This window comes from Maylandia zebra, linkage group LG17, assembly GCF_041146795.1.
Source record: "Maylandia zebra isolate NMK-2024a linkage group LG17, Mzebra_GT3a, whole genome shotgun sequence".
Classification (NCBI taxonomy): Eukaryota; Metazoa; Chordata; class Actinopteri; order Cichliformes; family Cichlidae; genus Maylandia; species Maylandia zebra.
The window spans coordinates 32,163,397-32,187,710 of record NC_135183.1 but is presented as its reverse complement, the minus strand read 5'-3'; the positions used below and the strand labels follow the sequence as shown (position 1 = coordinate 32,187,710).

General features: G+C 39.0%; 2 protein-coding genes and 1 long non-coding RNA gene across 6 annotated transcripts; 1 reads left to right on the top strand and 2 right to left on the bottom strand.

The window, feature by feature from the left end:
• Positions 1–74: 74 nt before the first annotated feature.
• On the bottom strand, positions 75–10,948 carry LOC143413125 (uncharacterized). Of its 3 annotated transcripts, none has more exons than XM_076875562.1 (4): positions 10,462–10,948; positions 5,174–5,314; positions 4,794–4,905; positions 75–473 (listed from the first exon to the last, which is right to left on the bottom strand). In XM_076875562.1, exons 1-4 carry the CDS (start codon positions 10,742–10,744, stop codon positions 395–397), a joined length of 615 nt encoding a protein of 204 aa, XP_076731677.1. In that variant the 5' UTR covers positions 10,745–10,948; the 3' UTR covers positions 75–394. The 3 variants fall into 3 exon arrangements, 2 of the variants coding, with proteins under 2 accessions (XP_076731677.1, XP_076731676.1); XR_013093707.1 differs by lacking the exons at positions 75–473; positions 10,462–10,948 and adding exons at positions 3,975–4,300; positions 9,101–9,799; XM_076875561.1 differs by lacking the exon at positions 75–473 and adding an exon at positions 3,975–4,300.
• Positions 3,845–13,970, top strand: LOC112436272 (uncharacterized). 2 transcript variants are annotated; one of them, XR_013093708.1, is made up of 7 exons: positions 3,848–3,980; positions 4,645–4,718; positions 12,232–12,314; positions 12,466–12,555; positions 13,004–13,060; positions 13,204–13,289; positions 13,499–13,970. It is a non-coding gene; the product is annotated as an uncharacterized LOC112436272 (long non-coding RNA). The 2 variants fall into 2 exon arrangements; XR_003025017.2 differs by lacking the exon at positions 4,645–4,718 and having other exon boundaries at positions 3,845–3,980.
• Positions 13,955–24,079, bottom strand: LOC101486535 (tetraspanin-8). The gene is made up of 9 exons (XM_004560895.4): positions 23,868–24,079; positions 23,150–23,215; positions 22,681–22,794; positions 22,460–22,534; positions 22,244–22,342; positions 20,052–20,138; positions 16,265–16,324; positions 15,930–16,013; positions 13,955–15,599 (listed from the first exon to the last, which is right to left on the bottom strand). Exons 1-9 carry the CDS (start codon positions 23,946–23,948, stop codon positions 15,495–15,497), a joined length of 771 nt encoding a protein of 256 aa, XP_004560952.2. The 5' UTR covers positions 23,949–24,079; the 3' UTR covers positions 13,955–15,494.
• Positions 24,080–24,314: the final 235 nt, after the last annotated feature.

The window sequence follows — 24,314 nt, the reverse complement described above, 5'->3', positions numbered from 1 at the left end:
TGCACTGTGGTGATATTTTACACACAGGCAAAAAAAAAAAAAAAGTCCAATGTCCAAAACTTGAACATGGCATTTTATGGTTAATTTATTGAGTTTGGCAAGCAATAAACAAAAATACGTTTTTACTGTTTCCTGTTGCTTCTGCTCTCGTAAAAAAGAAATAGGTCAATCCCAGTGCATGCTAGTCCTATACTAGTCCTAGTACTTACAGAAAATGGCCCTACAGTTCATCCTGGCTGACTTACAAAGATAAACAAATTTCAAAATAATAAAAATAAAGAATAAATGGCTCCAACACTCTGGCCCCTAATTGTGCATACAATCACAGTTACTTCAAAATTCTTTAAAAAAGGAGCTATTCCCTCTGGCATGTCCTTAATCTTCAATGATGATGTTACTTCTTCAAGAGGATGCTTCCAGTAGCAAAAGAAGTGTTGCCACTGGCCTTTCCAAAACACAGGTCTCTGTAGCATCTGCAATCAAGACAATATGTCCAGGTATAAGACATCTTTTAGTCCCCTGCTATTTTTGTCTTTCTTGCATCAGAGGTATGTCTTTAGAAAGCCATCTTTTCCAGAACAGCTTTGCCATGTACTGTACCCATTTCCACCTTTTCCTAGCATGAAGATCACATTGATCAAACACTCCTGGTGGCAAAATTGGTTTGTTTTACAGCAGCAACAAATAATTGGGTGCGAGTGCTTCAAGATCATTGAGTCACTGCAAACTCTGGTAAAGGCTCTGTCGTTCAATATAGCTTCAGCTTCACAGAGGACTGTTTGGAGGCCTTCATCTTCCAAAGCTTGTTTTTTGAGAACTGAGACTAAAATACTCCTTATGGAACGAATGAGACGCTCCCACACATCACTTTGGTGAGATGCTGCCGGGACATTAACGTCCCATTTGATGCCATCCTGAATAAAAGCGTTTTGAATTTTAGCATAGTTCAGCTCAGCCAAGCTCTCTTTCAGCTCTCAATTTGCACCAACAAAATTTTTAGCATTATCAGATCTGATGGACGAAACTGGGCCTTGTCTATAGATGAACCTCCAGACAGCATTTGTACAGCAGTCTTTACTGAGTGTTTATGCAATTTCCAGATGTACTGCACGACTGGTCAAACAAAGAATAAGAACCCCATACCTTTTAAAGAGACTTTGTCCTTATAGACCACTCCAACATTTGTGAACGGAGCCATGTCTGGCAGGACTCTCTCTGCGCCATCTTTTGTTCAACAAACTTTTCTTTGTTGCGTGTACACATGATACAACAAGAGATTATTTTCTTGGCAGCCGAATTTGCATTTACTATCCAGTCTTTTTGTCTTAGTTTTGACAGGATGTACGCTCTTCCTACATGTGCCAAGTTTTGACGGAAATGCCGTAAAATCAATGTTAACACGTTTATTCCCCTGCATCCAATGCTGGGTCGAGCTTGAAGGGAGAACTTCCCCTTGGAACCTGCTTTGAGGCCATTACTTATTAAAGCCATTTCAGTTTTACATTTCTGTTGTTGTGCATGCTGAATAACAGCTTGTTCTGCTTTGGCCAAATCTTCTTGAGTCAGATTTTCCCATTCTTGTTTCCATTTCTTTCTTTTGACTTTCCAGATCATTTTCATTCAGATCTGCAACAACAAACTCTTTCCTCTTTTGTCCCAGCAACACCAAGGTCTCTTTCAGCTTTAAAACCAGGCTACTGAGATTTGAAGTTTTGTCCAAGATGAGAAGTAATGAATCAGACAGTTTGTAGCATCTTGTGATTCCTTCACAAAAAATGCTCACTGTCAGGTCCTTTGTGACCTCTGGGTCATTTGTAGGAATTGCACTGTGATCCACATCCATTTTAGGCCATTCCTCTGACTTCTGGCCTATTTATTCATCTCCTACATTTGAGAAAATCCTCAGCTTTCATGCCTCTGGATGCGTCGTCTGCATGGTTCTCCTTAGAGGAAACATATCTCCACTTATTCACATCTGTTGCTTCTTGAACAACATAAATTCTATTTGCAGCTAAGGTATTAAATCTTCTGGCTTCCTTGGAGATGTATTTCAGTACTGTTGTGCTATCAGTTCAAAAAACAGATTTTTCAAACTTTTCCTGCAACTCTTTTTGCAGAAGTTAGTTCACTCAAACTGCAAGAACTGAAGCTGTCAATTCCAGCCTGGAAATTGTAGTTTGCTTAAAAGAAGCAACTCTAGCTTTTCCCAGGTTAAAGGCAGCATTTGAGATGTTATTCTTTTCCAGTTTTAAATATGACACTATCCCATAACCATCTGGACTTGCATCAGAAAAATGATGAAGTTGTGCTTTATCTGGTCTTCCAGTGGAACTTGGTTTAAGAAAGCATTCCACTGAATCAGCTGGAGCTCCTCCACCCAATCACGCCCCCGCTTAGAGGGAGAGTGGGGAATAACTTCGTCCCACTTCAAATTTTGTCAACAAAAGTTCTTGTAGCAACAGTTTAGCTGGCATACTGAAAGCAGACAAAATTCCCAAAGGATCATGCAGTGAGCCGATCACAGACAAAATGCCCCTTCTACTTGGTGGACGATCCTGCGGAGAGTTTCTGAACTTGAACTAACCCAGTGCTCTCTCAATTGGAAATTGATCCAAATCCAGACCCTTGATTTCCTTTGCTCTTCTTTCCTTTGGGATTGAGATGTGCACTGTGTGACTGTTGCTGATCCATTTTGAAAGCTCCTCCTTTAATGCAGATATCAGCCTCTGCAGCATGCGCACTGCCTCTTCTTGTGAAGCAACAGATTTTAAACAGTCATCCACATAAATGTTCCTTCTCACAGTATCCATCCGTAGTGTGGTTATTTTAAATATAAGAGAAAGAGAAAACTCTAAGAATATAATAATTATAATTAACAATAATTAATATAGCCAATACCGCCACCAAGAGATACCAGCTTTTGAAGCTGGACAGCACAGCCCTGTTTTAAATACAGTCAGAACAACAACACCGGGCTGCTTGTCAACAATTTAGACGTGGATGCAAGATGACATGGAGCATGTTATAGTTTCCTTTTTAATATGATGGACTGAACACAGGCGGTATCTGCTTTTGTCTATGCAAAGGTGAATCTATTTCTATCTGTCTCTACTGTTTCAAGATTTAACTGAAGTGTGCTCAACTGTAACTGTCAGGATATGTTTATCCCAGCTCTCATAGGGCAATGAAATTAAACTGACTTATGAAATGTTCTTTGATTAGGTACACATTGTGAAGTTCATCATTTTCTTACAAATAAAACTATAATGACAAACTCACATGCATAAGATGAGAGCACACTGTTGTTATTGACTCATCATTATTCTCAGCTGTCAGACCATCTACAAGACTAGATAATGTTTGACAACCGGGAAGCACTTTCTCTTCAGAGCGGGACCACGGCAGCCTTGTCCCGGGTGGACGAGGAGAAGCCTCCCATCATCCTGTAAGCAGACCGATATGGGCCAAAACCATCATCCGGGGAGCTGTCCTGGCTAATAGCCCTCCCCCAACACGACTGCACCCAGTAAACAACAGTGGAGATACACTACTCCAAAATTAGGCAGAGGTGCACCTCTGTCCTTATGATCACATGCATTGTCTCCTATTGTCACCACATTACACAACCTATCAGATACCTCACTTCTACACATTCCTTCTCATCATATCTGGGGCCTCCTCCATTGCTCTGCAGCTTCCCTTTAAATAGGTCCCGTGACCAGCTGATAGCCCACCTCAGGACACACCCACGCCTCAGCAGGTGATTGTTATTAGGCAATTTGTAGGAGTCCTTTAAACCAGTCCTTTATGCTTTCATTGCTCTCAGGCACCATAGTACTTTGGAACATAGTTCTGACAAATGCAGACAGAGGTTCACCTCTGGAGCCTGAGAGCAATGAGAACATAAAACGCATGCACACAAGAAGGAGACGGGTGGTGGTTTAAAGGACTCCTTCAAAAAGCTACTTGTTGAGGCAAAGGTAAGCAAGATCAAACTCCTCTGTGGAGTTTACTGAAGGACACAGATCCAGATGTACAAATAAGATTTGTGAAATGGTGACTGTGATGCATACATTTCTCTATAAGAGGCACAGCTATAATCCAAAGAATGATCAGGAAGGGGTCTTATGCAAACCTGAAATGAAAGATGAGTGAAATGTCCTGTGGTATTTTTTTAACTGGCATGATGGACAGATTTTGCAAACAGGCCAAGACTTCCTGTGGTGGTGGAGGACCTCCCTCTGGCTGAACGCAGTGACTGGTGTGAGGGTCAAAGCCCAGAGCTTTGAACACTTCCGAGCTACAACATAACAGAAACCAAAAGATTTCAGGGGGTCAGCAGAATGAACAAAAAACAAGCTACACTTCACCAAAGTGTGGTTTTTGTCCTGGCAAATTAGTTCATGTCACCAAGCATGGACTTTTTAATAACTGGGCTGGATTATTTTGTAATTTGTCAATTTCTTCCTCCACAATTAGAAAGATTTGGCTGTTATTTGCATTTTTGTTTTTTGTTGTTGTTAGTTTTTTCTTTTTCTTTTTTTACAGCCATCATCATTATTAGAATCAATGTAGTTTATTAATCCCCGGGGAAATTATGTAAGAGACTTTACTCACTTTAAGTTTTTTTCCCCAATACTACAGTGTTACAGCGGAATGCGACCACTTTTGAATTGATGGCGACATAGTTATTTAACTAAATCACAGCATATGTGCTGGTAAGTAATCCTAATTTGGTATCTGTAGTATAATCACCAGTGGAATCACAACACTCCAATAACAAAAACAACCACCTTAGATGATACAAATGAGAAAACATCCTCTCAAACACAGTCCATGCTTCCTGGTGAGAGTCTTCGTTCTTGTCGTCATCCCTCATGACGACATCACAGGTGGATTCTCCCTCTGTAGGAAGATTTGGCTGTTAAACAATTTGAAAAATACATTTTTAAAAAAATTGCTAATTAGAAAATACATACTTGTCTCTGGGTAATGTTTAGCTCATTATCAGACTTTTTAAGACCATAAAAATACATACCTTCCTGAGTACAGGCACAATATACATGACACAAAGAGACACAACAACCATAGTACATCATTAACTATTCATGTGGCTGCAAACAGTCATAACGTAAACATAAATCAATTGAATTAGGTCTTCAAATGTGCTCACTTGACATTGCAGGCTCATCAAAATGGCGAGAGATCGCTTTTGGAACCTGTGTTGATCTTATATTAAAAGCCTCCAGAAGCTCTAAGACTCCTTCAACGGCCACTGAGACAGCTCCACGGTCTGTCTCACTCACTGTTTTACCTGAGAACGAACACACACACAAAAAAAAACTGACTTATGGTTGTGTAATGTGGTGACAGTAGGAGACAATGCATGTGATCATAAGGACAGAGGTGCACCTCTGCCTAATTTTGCAGGGTTGCTGTATTACTGTTACAGTCAGGCGTGCCTTATAAACTTTAAACTGTCCATAAACATACATATAAACAGGAAAAAGAACTGGTGTGAATTTGAAAATAGAATACGAGCACAAAGTGACAAAGGTCCTACGCCTACTGCTTACATTATAACATAATATTGACACAGCAATGCCCTTGACAAGTTTACAATGTATATTATGGTGACTTTAATTTCTTGAGAAAGTGTTAGGTGTTAGTGCCACCTAGTGTCTGTGCAATGAAGTCAAGTAATGACAAAATGCTTCCTTTAATTGACAAACTGAAAAGAAGACAATTCTGTTGTAATGGATAGAAAGGTTTACCTGTTGCTGTTGTTTATAAGGGTGACATTTATTTATCAAGTCAACAATTTGCCCAACAGCCTGTCAGTCAGCTCTTATATCAGCTAATGGAGATTTAAGTAAGTAAGTGAAATTATATTTGTATAGAACCTTTCGAGATAAAAATCACAAAGTGCTTTAGAAAAGATAAAACAAAACTGAACCAAAAGCAAGTTTAAAAAAAAAATGAGTTTTTAGCTGTTTTATTTTTATTTATTTATTAACCTTTATTTAACCAGGAAGATCCCATTGAGATTAAAAACCTCTTTTTCAAGGGAGACCTGGCCAAGATAGGCAGCAGCAGATGTCTCACAGTTACAGAAATTACTCAAACACAGGCAGCAACAACACACATGCAACAATAAGTGAAAGAATACAAATAAAATAAAAATAAAATTCAATAAAATTCAAATAAAATAAAAAGTCAGTTAAAATGACAATCAATCTAATTGAAACAGTTGCATGTTATGGACTTGGCCTCAAGGATTCGTAGTTTAGATTTAAAATCACTTAATGAAATGAATTCAGTCATTTTCCATTCCTTCTGCAGTTTGTTCCAGGCCGAGGGTGCTAAATGGACAAAAGCTCTTTTACCAAGTTCAGTTCGGGCAAATGGAACAGAAAGCAACAAGTAACCATGCGGACGAAGAGAATACCGACCAGCATGTTTCATTACAAGCAGGGAACATATATAAGAAGGCAGCAACCCAAGTATCGCCTTATATATAAAACTGTATAAATGAGAGTTCCTCCGACTTACCAAAGCAGGCCGTCCTACCTGAGAGTATAACTCACAGTGGTGAGTCTGAAATTTACAGTTAGTGATGAACCTCAGACAAGCATGATACACAGAATCAACCATTCGAAGACATTGAGCAGAAGCATTCATATATAGAATATCACCATAATCCAGCACAGGCAAGAATGTTGCAGCAACAAGCCGCTTCTTTGTATTAAAAGAGAAACACAACTTATTTTGAAAATAAAATCTCAGTTTTAACTTCAGGTTTTTCACAAGATTCTCTACATGTGGTTTGAAGGTAAGCGAGTCATCAATTAAGATTCCCAGATATTTATAGGTGTGAACCAACTCTATTTTATTACCTTCAAGAGTGGTTACTGATGGGATTGTTTGGGCTCGTCTCCTTGATTTAGAAAACAACATGAGCTTTGTTTTGTCTGCGTTGAGAACAAGTTTAAGCTGATGTAATGAGTGCTGGACAGCAGAAAAGGCTTTCTGCAAGGAGTCGATGGCTTGGACAAGAGTTGAACCACAGCTGTAAATAACTGTATCATCAGCATAGAAGTGCAAGTTTGCATCTGGCACATGTAGACTAAGATTGTTTACGTAAATGATAAATAGAAGGGGACCTAATACAGAACCCTGTGGCACTCCGCTGTGCACTGTAACAAAGTCAGAACATAGACCGTCAGATTTAATGCACTGAGTCCTGTTACTGAGGTAGTTTGAGAACCATGCCACTGCTCTCTCAGAGAGTCCTGACTGGAAGAGTCTAAGTTTTAAAATACAATGATCAACGGTGTCAAATGCTTTTGACAAATCAATAAAAAGGGATGCACAGTGTTGTTTTTTTATCAAGTGCAATAGTAATATCATTTACCACTCTAATTGCAGCTGTGATAGTACTGTGATTCTTCCTAAAGCCTGATTGATATTCAGATAAAATGGCATTGATGTGCAAAAACTCCTTTAACTGCTCACACACAAGAGCTTCAAGAACTTTGGCCAGCACAGATAGATTAGATATTGGTCTGTAATTAGTTAACACTGCTGGGTCGCCCCCTTTTAATAGAGGAACAACAAAAGCTGATTTCCATACTGAGGGAATTTTATTCATGTCCAGTGTGAGGTTGAAAAGTGTTGTGAGAGGCTCTGCTACAAAATCAGCTGCCAGTTTCAAGAAGTAAGGATCTAGTAAGTCTGGCCCTGGAGATTTTCTAGGATCTAACAGTTTAAGAGCTTTACAGACCTTTTATCCTATATCTTCTTAATGGAGCATGTTTATTCACAATTTGCATAAACCCATCCTTAAAGAATGCCCACGCTAATTCTACATCAGGGATCAATCCTATTTTCTTCCAGTCATAATTTGACAAATCATGATAAAATGCTTGCTCATTAAAATGTTTAAGAGTTCTTTTAAAAATAATACGATGTTGTGACTTGGCCACTTTAGTATTTCTAATAGCAGCAACAACACAGTGGTCACTTAAGTCGTTACAAAAGACACCCAAAGATGAAAATTTATGAGGAACATTTGTCAAAATCAAGTCAATCAAGGTAGACTTTTCGGGGCTTTTGAGATTCGGCCGAGTGGGTAAATTGACCAGCTGGGTAAGACTGATAGAATCACAAAAAGATTTAAAATCATCTGAAACAGTTTTGAGCCAATCCCAGTTAAAGTCACCAGCTAGAACAAGCTCCCCATAATTTAGTCTGGACAGCAAAAGGTTTAAAGAACGCAGAGCTTCTGTGGAGGCAGAAGGGGGTCGATAGCAACAAGCAACTGTTATGCAAAGACCCTTTGCAACATTCACATTCAGAGCCAAAAATTCCAATTGTTTGCAAATTGATTCTGATAGAACTATTGTAGCATCAAATTTTGACTTAACATAAGCAGCAACACCACCACCTTTCTTAAACCTATCGGTGCGATAGATATTGTAGCCAGCCATGCTAACATGTTCATCAGATATATATTTAGACAACCAAGTTTCAGAAATGAGGACAATATCTGCATCTGTTGATTGAACCCAGATCTTGATCATATCCATCTTGGGTAACAAACTGCGCACATTAAGATGAACTATCTTCAGCCCAGGTGAGGATTTAAATTCAGATGGTGTCTGGCTACACTGCAGCTCAGGGCCTGGGTTAGGTTGCACATTACCAGATAAGAGCAGTAGTAAGACGATCAGAAGTCTCTGCTTTGTACTTATTGATTTTGACGTGTGAAATGTTGACACAAAGCAGGATTTTTCGTAACTAATTTTGTAATTGTACAAAGCAAGAAGGTTTTGAAGATGAGGTAAATCTTTCTGTAGTTCAAAATGATTAATGTCCTGTTCCAAATACATTGGAAATTGTACAGGATGTATAGCAGCAGTGACGCATGTAGATCTGGGAACCATGTCACGCAGAATGGGGTCACTGTTAAATGTTCTCATCTTAGAAAAATTGAGTGTCCAAAAGTCCCCCACGGCCAGTAAGCAAAGTAAAGTTATTAAAAAAGCCATTATCCAAAACACAATGATTGTTGATGCTGAATTAAATAGGCTGCACAAACCTAGGATGGCAAGTAAGGCTCCAGCCAAAAGTTCGGGTCCTGGTGGCTTGCTAGCAGAGGGCTTCTGCTAGCACATTCACCAATGTGGTGTAGAAGGCTTCAATCAACAGCACAGCGCCCGATGTATTGCAGATAAGCTTTTCGAGCAGCACAGGCCTTGGTGTGGTGCTGATGTCTTGCACTAGCAACACAGATGCAGTTTGTTCAGCCGGCAGCAAAGGCCCTGGGGTGGTGCAGATGGCCCCAGCCAGCAGTACAGGCCCTGGTGAGGCTCAGTTGGTTTATGCTAGCAGCACAGGCCCTGATGTGGTGCCTATGGGTCCAGCTGGCAGCACAGGCCCTGGTGAGGCTCAGTTGGTTTAGCAGCACAGGCCCTGGTGTGGTGCATATGGGTCCAGCCGACAGTGCAGGCCCTGGTGAGGCTCAGTTGGTTTATGCTAGCAGAACAGGCCCTGGTGTGGTGCCTATGGGTCCAGCTAGGCCCTGGTGCGGTGCAGATGGCCTCAGCCAGCAGCACAGGTCCTGGGATGGTGCCGATGGATCCAGCTGGCAGCACAGGCCCCGGTGCAGTGAGATGGCCTCAGAAAACAGCACAGGCCCTGGTTGAGGCTCAGTTGGTTTATGCTAGCAGCACAGGCCCTGGTGTGGTGCAGACAACCTCTGGTAGTAGCAGAGGTCCCCCCCAAAAAAGACCACTTTCCAAGAATTTACAGAATAGTTTAAAATACTCTTAAAAAGCTTGTTAGAAAAAACTAAAATCCATTTAAGATAGTAAAAAACAAAAAATACCCCTGAGTCCACAGATCTCAAACTCAAAGAGGGAGAGTGTCAGGCTCTGGGGCCACAGTTACAAAAGCTCTGTCACCTTTCGTTTTCAGCTTAGTTTTATGGACAACCTGCAAGAACTGATCACATGACCCCAGGGACCTGCTAGGGATGTACGGATGTAAACTATCTCTGATGTTGATTTTGGCGCTTGTCCATGCAGAGCCCCGAATGTCAAAGTCATAATCTTAAAGTGGACTCTGAATTTAATGGGGAGCTAGTACAGCTGCATCAGCAGGTGCGTGACATGCGAGTAGTTAGAAGACTTGGTCAGAGACCTTGCAGCAGCATTCTGAACAACCCAGCAGATGTTCCAAGGGGGCCTTACATAAACAAGTGAACAAACAATTACAATAGTGCAAATGAGATGAAACAAATGCATGTGTAACAATTTCCAATTCAGAGCATAATACAATGGGACTCAGTTTAGCAATATTTCTCAAGTGATAAAAACAAGAGCGAACCAGAGAAACAGGAGCATAATGGAGACATTAACTGTCTTTAATTTGTTTCTGCCGTCATAAGTTTCCACTCACTGATGCTCTCTGCGTCCTGCTGCATGGACTGGCCCCACAGGAGAGGTTCCTGGCTCCTCAAGCAGTTGTAGATGTAGGAGATGGCTGGAGTTGCCAGGTGGGTCACAGAACCTGACAGGCTTCTCCTTCTTTTAAGGGAGTTCATCTCCCGAAGCCCCATCCAGGGAATGACGATCACCGGGAAGCCCAGACCTAACAGAACATGAAGTAAACACAGAATAAGAAGGTAGTACTGATTAGAGTTAATCCATAACAATATATTCTTTAAACATGGAAGTGGCATTACCTTTTCTTAATTACAATTTTCTGATCAGGTCTCTTCTAACTGTATTGATCCTGGAATGAAAAATTTTTTTGGGTGCAATTGCATGATCATGAAGCCTGCTATGAAAGCTAAATCCCCCCTTACAGTCCCAGCATGTTACTTTAGGGAACGTTAAAATGTAATATGCTGTTCTATGGAGGTAGAAATACATTTTCAAGATAAAAGGCTAAATACATTGTTTGAAGATAACTTAAGCATTTCACTCATGACTGAAAAATTACAACTCTAGCAAAATGCCTTAACAACATTAAATGTTAGAAATCATTCTACAAAACACGGTTAATATTAGTTACGTCTTTAATAGCAGATTATAGAGTAAAACACCTCCAAGGCATGTCGCTAAAATCACATCTACAACCCCAGCAGTCTAAATATGTGACATACCAATACTCAAATGCATGCCCTGAGTTTCTGATGGCTTATTAATCTTTGCATTTATCAGCAAACTGACATGATGACAGTGTTTTAATACCATTTTAACATATTTCATGTGAAATAAATGAGTCCTATGGAGACAAAACCAAAACACTTTTTTTTTTTTTTTAACAACAAATTGAAATTCCTGGAAACTGAGAATAAAATAGAAAAATCTTATTGAATCTGTATCTGACCTCACAGGATGTGAGGATTTGTGACATCCAGTACAAATAGTAACTTTAGTAACTTGATACTGCTAGAAAACACATTCATGCCGGTTAGACGACAGATCTGGGACGCATAAGCCAAACCACAATCAGGCCAGATGTGGCATGCCATCACATAAACAGTGCCATCATTGCCAGACCTGGCCCACATCTGGTTGACATACCCCTTACCATGCCAGTCAGCCAGCAGTGTCTGGCTTCACACTAGAGCCGGGCCAGACCTGTCTGTTACGTGGGATTGTCTATAAAAACAGAATACTGTCACCTTGGACTGAAAATATGCAGTTTGCATTTTCACTTGTTCTTCTGGCAGTTGCAAACTTAAAAGGGATTCTTGCAAATCTGGTAAAAAAAACAAAAACCATAAGCCCACCCCAGTGCATGCTGGTCCTATACCAGTCCCTTTACTTAAAGTTAATGACCTTGCAGTTCTTCCTGGCTGACTTACAAAGATAAATAACAAAACAAAGAATTAAGCAATTATTAACCTACAAATAAAACGTGTAAATATCCCAAAATAGGTGAACCAAGAAAAAATTGTGACAGTGTGTGACAGTATGCAGTTGGAGTGATTTTTAGAGAGTATCGTCTTGTTGATGGTTATCATTCTATTATTCTTAGGACTGGCTTCCCACCCTGAGGTATCACCGAGTTGACTTTAAAATGTGGAGTTTCTGTGGGGGGTTTTTTTGGGGGTTTTTTTTGTGTGTTTGTTTAGTTTAATCCAAAATGTGTTTTAGAAGACACAGTATTGTTTGTAATAATATTTTTAATATTACTTTGTTTTTGTTGTGCTGCTAGTTGAAGAGCTGAAGAAGGAATACCTGAGGCTTTTGCCGCTGACGGAAAGCAGCAAAGAGTTGCTCGACGATTTACAGACAGATGTAAGAAACCTCGTAGTTTGAGGTTGCGAGTCAGGATGTCCATGTTTTTGCAATCACACTAATACCTGTAGCCAATTTGAGGTAATTAGGAAGTGGTTGTTTTGCAGTTGTCTCTAAGTATTCTTATGTTCTCCTTTGACTTCCATCTCAGTTGGAGTGTTGTAGACTTCAGGGCTACCAGGACTGGAAGTCCAACATCCCAAAATCCTGCCTTTGTGCCAAAGAGTCCACTAATCTGTGTGTAAGTGTGAAAGCTAACATGCCTACACTGTGTTCTTCTGTAATAGAACCTGTTGATATAAGGCTGTCATTATTAGTAGTGTTCATTCATTATGGAGGACCAATTGATTTAAAAACACTTGAATGTTGAAATGTTGCTTCGAAGATGGGGACGAGTTCAGTGACCTCCTGTATCAGCTGCCAACTTCAAAACAATTTTAATGAGTCGAAACAAGGCAGAGTCGGCCTGGCATCACTTTGTGATTGAATGGCATCAAGTTGGCAATTACATGCAATCTGTTTTTGATAATACGGCAGTTAACTGGGATAAATTTGCAAATTTGCTCTCCACATACACCAAAATTATTCAGATTTTTTTAAAATTACAAATAAATTTTTAAACATTACTCTGGTCTCTGTTATCCCTGCTTGTCATTCTTTTTTTTTCTTTTAATGATTATGTTTTCTAGGTGGAAACTCTTGGAGGCAGCTGGGAGGAAAATCAGACTGTTATGATTTATGAACAGGTATTAAAGACATTCTCATCAGTTTTTCCAGGAACCTTTGCAAACTCTATAAGCTGTTATGGTGTCATCTGATGCAACTGAGATGCAAATTGTTTGTTTCATCTTTAGAAAATATGTATCCTATTAAGCCTTTCCTGTTTCAGGGATGCCTTACGTACCTTGTTGAAATCCTCATGCATGGATTTAAGATTTTTTTTTGGGCACGTTACTGGGATTTTTATTATTGTGGGTAAGTACAGTCGCAATCTACTAATTTAGCATAAAAGACCAGAAAAATGGAGTTTAAAGAAACCAGAGGCGAGCAAGTGTCTGTTTTCTTTGGCTTTTCTGCCCTCCTCAGTCTCTTTCTAAAATTGCAAGAGGACTCAAAGCAAGTCAAGAAACAACAGAAGATGAACAGGAAGTAAAATAATCAATCTTTGTTTCACTTTCCTGTAGATGTAGTCCCTCGTGTTGTGTAGAGCCATCTTGTGCCAGCTGAATCGAAACAGAGACACCTCGGTAGTGAACTAAGGTGCAGAGGCAAAAGCAGGCAACTGCACCACCCTCACAGAGCCTCCAGACCACTTCCGATGTCTTTGCTAGTTCTGATGCTTCCAGCAGTGATGGCCATTATTTAAGCATGCTAAATAATAAATATATTTATGATAATTGGTTATATTGAATATATCATATCCTACAACTGCATTATGGACTGCTTTATTATGACTTTCTGAATTTCAACTCAGTTGATTGAGATTATTGATCTGGGATATCAACACTGAGTGAAAATGCACTGTTTAAAGCTAATATAACTAAACATATATCGAAAACAAACTGAATATCATGTGTGAATTGTTTTAATACTTGATGATTCGGTAGCTTTTAATTTTTTTATACTGTGTAAAATTTGGTTTGTCGATGTTTTGTTTTTTTTGTTTGTTTTTTTTTACTTTTTTTTTTTTTTTTGTATTTCGAGTTTTACATTTCTACTTTGTGTTCATTTTTTAATACGATGTGTTTGTTATATACTGGTGTTTAGTATGAGGTGCCTTTTTTTTTTCACTGTGCTGTATCATTTAGGCCAGCTGCCAAAATTTACATTTAAAATGCATACAACTATCATTTACATTCCTCAGCATCGGCTGCTGGGTTAACCGAGCTGTTAGCGTCATTAAGAGGACGGGCAGTTTCAGTTTCGTAAGAAAACAAAATAAAATGAAGACGTAAAAAAAAAAAAGACAAAACTTGTTTTATTCATTCTATTTACAAAATATTACATCATGTCATGCAAATAAAAAAACAAAAATAGTGTGTGACAGAAACAAAGACACCATACGTTGCCAGAACGTGTATATTAGGCAATAATGGTTAAAGTGCACAGGTAGACACTGGATCTGCTGCTTCAGATTAAATTAATTTGACAATATATGAGTCGAGTAGACGTTTCAACAGCAGGCAGCTCATGCAGCAAGTTAAAGTAGACGCGGCGTGGCATAAAGGCTTCTTTGGTGAGAGTTGCATCAGTTGGGGCGTTACAGTCTCTGCAAGAAATTGGGTGGCACATTTTCCTACAAGAGCCTCTCACAACCTCTTTGCAGCAGCCTTGCCAACATCTGTGCAAAACCTTCAAATCAAAGAGGATTTTACTGCGTGTCTACTGTATGTGCAACAAAATAGAATCCCCTCTCCTCCTCCTCACCCGCTCCTCTCTGCTGGGCATGATCACACAAGGTCGAATTTTTAGATGTGCTTTAAGAAAAACTGAAATCAGCGACAAGGTTTCAGATATTCAGTGTGCATAACAAGGCATCAAAACATTCTGCCGTCCCAGAGACATGTGAATCATTCCCTTGTCTCACCTGATTATGCAGTAATATGCATGGCTAAATGAATAACTGAATCAAAGCACTTTGTAAACAGTGTTTAAAAAAGCTGCTACATAAAGGTTATTAATATTATTTTGCAAAGATTATTAGTTGCTCTAATGCTTAAAAGTCAATGTGTGCTTAAGACAAGTATTCGTGTTTCATTACGCCATCTTGACTTGAGGTACATACGTCAAAACTCAGAACTTACAGTTGGCTTCAGTGAGGCAAGCTTTCAATAAAACATCGAAGCAGATTCATTATTATTAGATTAATATCTGCCTTTTGAAAGCCTCACTGATATATATCCAAAAGTCTTAATGTACAGAACAAAAAGCCAGAAAAAAAAGCATAAGAAAATGTGATAACTAGTTCAAATTGATTAATGTCATTAAATTGCACTTTTTTTCTCTCTCTCTCCTTTTTTAAAATTTTTTTTTACAGCAGTAAGGCAGACGAGTCATTTAAATCTTATCTACTGTGCGCAAGTAGATTACTTTTAGACATGCATTTAAACATCAACACAGAAAAATGATAAGACAGCCAGGTTATGGAAATTAGGATGCGTGTATTAAAACAGCAGGGGGCTAGAAAGCACCGGGAACGTATCTGTTTGATTCGAGAAGAGCCATAAAGTCCTGTTTCCTTCTGATCTGGTCCATCAACTTGATGCTCATAACAAGTAAAATAACCTGGAATAGAAAAGAAAAGAAAAGTTAGCACAAGGAAAATATTTCAAAATATTTCAAGATGCTTTTCACCAACATATAACAAAATATATATATATATATATATATATATATATATATATATATATATATATATATATATATATATATATATATATAAAAATATAAATATAAATATATATATATATAAAAATATAAATATAAATATATATATATATATAAATATATATATATATATATATATATATATAAAAATATAAATATAAATATATATATATATATATATATATATAAATATATATATTTATATATATATATATAAAAACCACATACCCAAAACACTCCGCTTCCAAACTGTATACCCATCGACAACGAGAATGCAAGCTTCAGCTCGGAAACGTAAATTGGAAGGCAAGGCTGTGAACGAAAAAGTGAAAGTACAGGTGGGTAGGGGAGCATAGTTAGTTTTGTCTTCATCTGTGCCAGATAACAAGATTATATCATAATTATATCATTATACTTTAAGTATACTGTGCAGGAAGGACACCTCCAGCAAAGTGGTGATGATTCACTGTGCAGGGGTTAAAAAACTTTGCCTGAATTTAAAAATCAGAAAGAAAGTCTACAAGAAATCAATATTTTTTTGTTTTTAAGAATTTTCTTTTTACCTCTTGATAAACATAGTGGTTCTTTGGAGCCCCGAGTGTGGCGCTGCCTCGTAGTCGAATCTGTCGAAGAGCACAAAATCTCACAGCACAATGCAACAAATTGAAGACAATTTCACCAGTTTTTGTTTTAGCTGTGCCCGGCGTTGATTGTTCCTTTCAGATTTTCTTGCTATTGCTTGCTGATCAGCACAACACACTCATGCTGATGAAGCTACACTGAAACCCAGAACTAAAAAAAACAAAAAACATAAAATGATTTAAGTTTAGAAATTCCCCAAAAACTAGGTTCGCTAAAAGATTATCTAGAAGAACCCAGAATGAGGTTAAAGTGTATGCGAACCCCTACCAAGTACCCAAAGCCTGATTTTTCTTTAGTAACTAACAAGTACTGTAACTCCTTATTTAAACACCGGGTGGCATGGTGGTGCAGTGGGTAGCGTTATTGCTTCACAGCAATCAGGCTTCTGCTTTGAGCCTCATCCTCCAAACACTAATGGTACTTCATCCCACGGTCCAAAGACATGCATACGACATGTAGGTTTATTGTGCATTAAACTGTGCATATATGCGAGTTAGATAAAGTGCTTTAACTGTATAGGATGACGTGGCGTATGAATGTATAGATAAAAATGTCACATTAATACAAAATGATTAATTATATTTATTAAAAAAGATGGAAATGCCACAGTTAGAATCAGAGTTATAGTCCTTGCCATTTTTTTTACCAAGTAAAAAAATAAAATATGCACAGCTTAATTGTTAGAAATTGTGTTGTCATTTAGGGCCAGATTAGGTAACTGCGCCAGTGAAAAACCCTTTTTTGGCATCAAAAAGCTACTGTGAGGTTTGCCAAAAAAACACTTTTGTGACATAAAGCCACAGGGCACATTAACATGATGATGCATTTGCAAAAACAATGCCCCTATGAGAATGGAAAGTCTGATGGGTGAACTATTAATGCACTCATTTGTCCACAAAGACGCAGTTACTTCGTATACAAATTAGGGCTGCCACAAACGATTATTTTGATAGTCGACTAGTCACCGATTATTTTTGCGATTAGTCGACTAATCAGATCATCATCCATTGGACGTACAGCGTACAGCTTATTGCACCAGCAGCATCTGGTCTTATATAACTATCATTAGCTTACAGCTTGAAGTGTTTGTGCTAACTAAAAATAAAGACAAGATGGTAGTTTATTAATTTTTAATGAAATTTGCAGATTGTTTCGGTGAAGTTTAATAAACTCCTTGCTTTCTAAAATATAACAGGACACCGGAGTATATTCTCCAGCGTCCCACACTTCTGATAATCAGCTGTCTGCTTGACAGTTTTAGCTGTGCAAAAAACTATAACTTTAATCTCAGCCAAACTGATTTACTCAGGAACAAATAAAATACTAAAGAAAGCCAAACAATAACATTTTTAAGTTATCTAAGTGACTTATATATATGTTTAACCTGACTAGCGAAAGACGGCGGTGGGTTTGAAAACGATTTGCCGGGAGTCCGGTGTTCTCACGGCTCTAGTTAGCCTTGCCCCCGCCTAGCTAACGAGCTAGTGGGTAACAGACGTCTCCGAAAACGTCGGAGCGCTTTTGAAAATACGTGGTGTCTTGATAAACTGAGCAGATATTTGAGGTTTACACAGCTACATTCTCGCCTGAAAATATGTTAAACGTTTATTTTGTGACCCAGAAAGAATAATAAGAGTAAAGTTAAAACTAACTAGCTGCCGCCATTGTTGACAGCTGCGCTATGAATTCTGGGACACAGCTTCTTCTTCTTCGGGGTTTAACGGCAGCTGGCATCCTTGTACATGCAGTGCTGCTATCTTCTGTTTCAGTCCGTTATTACACTCTTAAATCCTACTACTCATTCCTGCGTCCTTTGTGATCTTACAAAGCTTCAAACGATGCGTCGACTATTAAATTAGTCGTCGACGATTTTAATAGTCGACATAATCGTGACTAGTCGACTAATCGTGGCAGCCCTAATACAAATACAAGTGCAGATTCGTGGCTCCAAAACATGCGCAGCTGATGAGGAAGTGAGGACGAGCAATTTATATCCTAACATAAATGACAGTGTAAGCTCAAGCTTTACACGTGTCTCTAGATGAGAATAGACTGAAGAAAAATGGGTTGTTTTTTTTTATAACTGTGAACTTATCTTTCCTCCAAAGGACAGAGTGTAGGATTATTATTCAGTGTGTTATTGCAAACCTTTCCACCACATAAACCTGAAATCTATGACAGTTGCCCTGTGTGATGCACAGAACACCAAACATTATTTAACCATCAGATCATGAGTCGTCCCTGCATTAATTAACATTTGTTCCACATGCACAAATATGCACATTCTTCTTGTTTTTTTCTGGAGTCTGTGTGAGGCTGCACGCACTAATAGTGTAAGTCTGACACACTAGCACAGTTAAGTTAATCGCTGTATGTTGGCAGACATTTCAATATGGCTCCAATGTAGAGACTTTTTTTAAAAGAGAGAAAATACCCAAAAGCCACTCTGTGTGCGCACTGCTGAGAAAAGACATCCAGAGACTTTTTAAATATAAAATACTAGCATTAATAATGAGCGGCAAAAAGAAATGGCTATAAACATTCTCTGTGAAAAGTGACAGAACATATAGTACTGCTCTCAAGGCTTTAAGTCGTCCACACATCACCGCTACACGCTCTTTCTGATAACATTTCCCCTTCTCATTCCCAACTATCACAACTCACACACCCAAAATAACAAATGCTTTTTTCAGCATTAAATTTAATATTGCACTGCATGCTACAAAAGTTAATAAATCGAATTTGCAAGATTCATATTCTCCTTCCAAAACTTTGTGCAGTGATAGGGAAATTCCTACTAATACATATACAGTAAGGCCAACCACCAAAACATCTTTCTCTGCGTTTCAGTCAGAAAACTGACACTGCACCCCTTTGTTAAATCCTGACAACAGCTTTTTAAAGCCTAAAGAGGGTTCTTTAGGCTTCACTGTCGTGCTGTGTTAGTGAATCTGGCCCATGGACACAGTTATTTTTGCAGCTGATCTCATTAAATATGTATTTAGATTCCCTTTCAGAGTGCCGCAGGGGAGCCACAACACGCATGCGGGCAATTGGGATATTTTTTAAAGTGAGCCAACAGATTTGCAGCGTTTCAGAGTCAAATTCATGCTACAAATTACAGAAAGGTTAATGAAATCATAAACATAAATGTCTGACTTTGACAAAAAATGGTTGAAATAAATAACCCAAATGTGTACGTACTTGCATGATGTGCTGAGAGGACTAAATAGCTCTTACTTTTTTACTATTAACTATATTCCTTTTACATTTGGGTTTACAGTGTAGAATACATTCAACTTTAGTTTCCATTTAGATTTTTTATTTAGGTATGCCTGAATCTTTTTCAGAAATATCTCAAATGCAGTATTCCATTAAAACTGTATGAGTTCTACTTTGGTCTGTGGATAAACAACAACTAGTTAACCTCAATCCAAGACAACTTAAGCTATACACAGAGTCAAAGAGGAATAAATAACTACATTCATCGTATTGCTAGTTGGATATTTAAATGAAAAAACTGCTTTACTTGGACTCAAATTACACTGGCACTTGCTATGGGGAAAACCAATTGTGTCTTCAAGTTTCACCAGTGAAACTGCTAATTTAAATATGTCATTGGTTCCTCAGTTTCTAGAGGACAATGTGTGGTTACAGGACCAGAGATGAACATAATGACCACTGTTCTTATAAAAGAAAGACACTCACGCATTTTCCTGGATATTGGCAGTTACAGGATGAAGGGATGGAAGAGCCCCAGTCTTTGTAACCTTCAACGAGACCGCAGCATTCCAGCTGGAGGTGAAACACAAAGGTTCAAAACAGGTCCAGCAGTAATTATTTTTTGTATCATTTAGTAAAAAGTTGCAACAGTTCTTTAAAGTTTCATTAACACAAGGTGTAGCACTGATTTCTGACCTTTAGTTCGGTTTGGATTTGGAAACCTTCACTACAGACTTGTGTTTATTCCAAAGATACGAGTTTCAGGAAGGCTCTTGGCGTCAGAGGGAGAGTATTGTCATTAAAGCAACGGGTCTGAACATCGCTACTGTAATGGGCCTATTCTTTTGTTTAAGCATAATGCATGCAACCCAACATTTCCTTCCTGAGGTAGCCAAATTAAAAAAAACAAAACCAAACAACACTCACGAGTGGTCAGTGGTGACCAGAAAACAAGTAATAGCAGATGTTTCTGGCGTGCATGATTGACAACAAAGCACTTTCACACTAGCAAAGTGTAGCTAGCACAGCTGCACTATGCTAGCTGTATACAAAAAAGGCAAAAGTCAGCAGTTAGCAGAGGCAGGCACACTTTGGATCTTTTTAATACTCAAAAAGAGGTTAGTGTTTTTAACATAAAACATACTTTTATGTCAGAGTATCCTAGCATACTGTAGATTTAAAAGTTGCTAAAAGCTGGCTGAAACAAACAGGGCAAAAATAAGTCATGACCTTTATCATAATGTTACATTATAGTTTCTATTTACAGTTCCATAACTAGCAACACTTATCAGCCAAATTGGAATGAAATACAACAAAAAGTCTACCAGGGTGAACCACGCCTCTTGCTCTATGGTAGCTGGAATAGGCTGCACACCGCTCGCTGATATAAGGATAAGTGTAAGAAAATGGATAAATGGCCAATCAAATTTTATTTTAGATTACAGCGGAATATACTGGGTTTGGGAGCTAGCAGGGAGCCTGAACTTCAGTTTCTTCAGTTTGTTTCTAAAGGGAATAAGCAAGTATATAATGGTCTGTGTTACCACAGAGAACCAAGGTTGTATCGCCAAGGTGTTTGAGATGTTTGTACTGGAGAACTTAAACACATAGTATTAAAAACTTGGCCCTAACATGGGGGAAATAGTTATTTGATTCCCTGCTGAAATGATAGGTTTGCTCACTTACAAAGAAATAAACTGTTTAATATACAGTTTCGTTTTATTGGTGACAGACCAGAAAGCCAGAAAAAACACATTGCATAAAAGTTTTTAAGTGATTTGCATGTAAATGAGTGAAATAAGTATTTGATCGCCTCTAACCCAGCCAGAATTCTGGTTCGCACAGACTTGCTGTTTCACAATCGATCAATCGATTGCAGATACTCCTGATCTCAAAGTTATGTGTGTAAATCCCAGCTGTCCACAGAATCCATTTCTTGCATTCCAACCTCTCCACTACCGTGGGAAACACCAAAGAGCTTGCAAAGGATGTCAGAGACAAGATTGTAGACCTGCACAGACTCAACGAACACCTTCCCAAAGTTAGGCACAGAGTTGGTGAACATTATGCTTTGTGGGTGTTTTTCTGCTAAGGGTACAGGATGGCTTCACCGCGCTGAGGGGTCAACAGATGGGGCAGTGTACCGTTGAATGTACGTCTTCCGTTAGACAGACAGAACACAGTAGATGCATCATGGATGGATCTTCCAGCATGACAATGACCCAAAACATGCTAAGACGAATCAAAGGAGTGCATAAAGAAGAAGCTCATTAATGCCTACCCAGTTTCCAAATCTCAGTCCTATAGAAAAAATGTCAAAGGAGCTGAAGGAGCAGAAGCTTCTCTTTACAGTTTCTGTAAAGAGAAGTGGGTCAAACCCCCTCCTTAGATGTGTGCAAACCTGGTGACCAACTACAAGAAACATCTTATTACTGAGCTTGCCAACAACGGCTTCACCACCAAGTCAATGACATGCAAATCAAGTTATCACTTTTATGTAAAATGAAACTATCATCAAAATCAGTTCAATTCGATTTTATTTATATAGTGCCAACAACAACAACAACAGTTGCCTCAAGGTACTAATTAGAAGGCTGTCCATTTGTATGGACAAACTTACAAATTCAGCAGGGGATCAAATAATCATTTCCCCCACTGTATAAGTAACTTCTGCTTACTTCTTGCTGAATATGATACAGCCATGTCTTGTTGGCTTGGCTTGTTGTAGTGAGTGGCATCATGGACAGCAGCTTGGACTCTTCATTGACCACACGTTTCTGAGGAGAAAGAAATCAACATTAAAATCTTCTCTTAGCATATTAAGACCACAGCAAAAGCTTTTTTTAGCAGCTTTAGGTGACATTTTACTGCAGGGCCTTCACGTAATGTCATACCTCATAAATATCTTGGTAACTTAGTGCTGCTTTAACAATTATTGTTTGACTGGCTGCTGCCATCCCAGCTGCATACTGCACACAAACAAAATCAGTGAAAGTTTTAGTGACAAAGAAATCAAATGAACGAAATCGAAAACAAGAATAATGAATGAGTCGAGCTTTGTTATTTGACATAGATTTGACCCACATGCGCAGCAGCAACACAAACACACTTTTACCAGAATAAAACACCATCTCTTTTCTTTGAAGGCTCCGAACACGCCGAGCACCGAGAGCAGCAGGCAGCCAATCTCTATCACGTACAACATCACTACGGAAACAGTAGACACCATCTGAAGAGGAAAAACCACAATGGTGTTAAAATGATACACCGACTGGACTTGTCAGTTTTGATGAATAAGCCTTGAATCAAACATTTATGAAAGATTTCACCCGACCTGAATTTCGCTTACACTTAACATTCACTTTTAAGGTTTGTTTGAGGTTAACAGTCATGCTTGCATTCAGAAGATGTGCACTGAGCATGATGATTATTCACTGTCTTCCTCAAGGACACTGATGAGACCCCTAGTATAAATCCCCAGTTGTCTCCACTGAAGCCTGACAAGCATTATTGCCACCTTCAATAAATGCACACATCTGAAACTATTTTTTCCAAACCCCAAAACCATGAGAAGTCGGTCTTACTTTTCCAGTTTGTAAGATATCTCGATGATAAGCCACTGTCATTGTCAGCAAGAAGAAGCACAGCGCCTTTGGAGAGGAAGAACGCAAACATGTGTTAAGTGTGCAAACAGCTTTGAGTTAAGAGGATGTCACAATGAAATAAATATTTGAGGTTAATGATAGGTCTGCTTGTTTTGCAGCTCGGGGAATGTGGAACTGCAAAGATTCTCAGTTTAGGGCTTAAATCATGGGTGTCACTTCTTAAAGGAGCAGCAGCTCCTTTGAGTGCAGATGGAAGGCAGAAGTACTGAACAGCAAGGTAACAGCACAGCAAAACAGAAGGCCTTTACATGTGACTCAGCTGGGAAAACACAGAACACTGTAAACATTACCAATGTGAGAATACTGCATATGTGATTTGAAGGGAAGATGCTGGGGTGAAGATGGACGGAAAAGGATGGGTGTCCTTATATTAAGGCAGAAATTCATCACAATGGCAATTTCACCCCCATTTCTGATGACTTCTTAGTGTATAACCTTAAAAACACATTGGAAGAACCATACAGCAAACACTGCAGTACACTACACGCGATACGCGTGGTATACAGACAAAACAGCATTGTTTGGTTTAGATTAATTGATCTGAGTGGGAACACGACAACAAATGAACTACTTAACCTTATAAAAAAGATATCAAACAGGCCCCTGGGCTTTAAATGCATTGATTTAAAATTCCTACCATATGGACTGAATTTGCAAAAATAAACGGCCTTTTCAAGCTCGTTTTATCCGCCACCACGACCACCGCGCTCCGCTGCATTCTGCTGCTGCTCCCCCGGGCTTTAAAACGCCCTTTTACATGGAGAAAACGTTACGGATGTAGACCTGGGACCGTAGCAGTCAGGGCATCTGTCTGCTGTATCCGCACAGGACGTCACTGTGATGTGCTGGATGAGGAGTCTGTGCCGCTTTCAGGTGCATTCGGAAATATTGCAATCCGGGAGTAATGCTTAGCTTAACCGCGGTTAAAGGCAGTGGCTCTTGCCACATGGCCACAGCTAGCATCGAGGAAGCGCTCGTATCCTCTGAACAAAACTCAGTAAGACAGGCTAATTTATTCGAGCCGCCAAATGTTAATCTGTGCATGTCTAACTACAATGTGCCAGGTTTGCTGAATCCATACAAG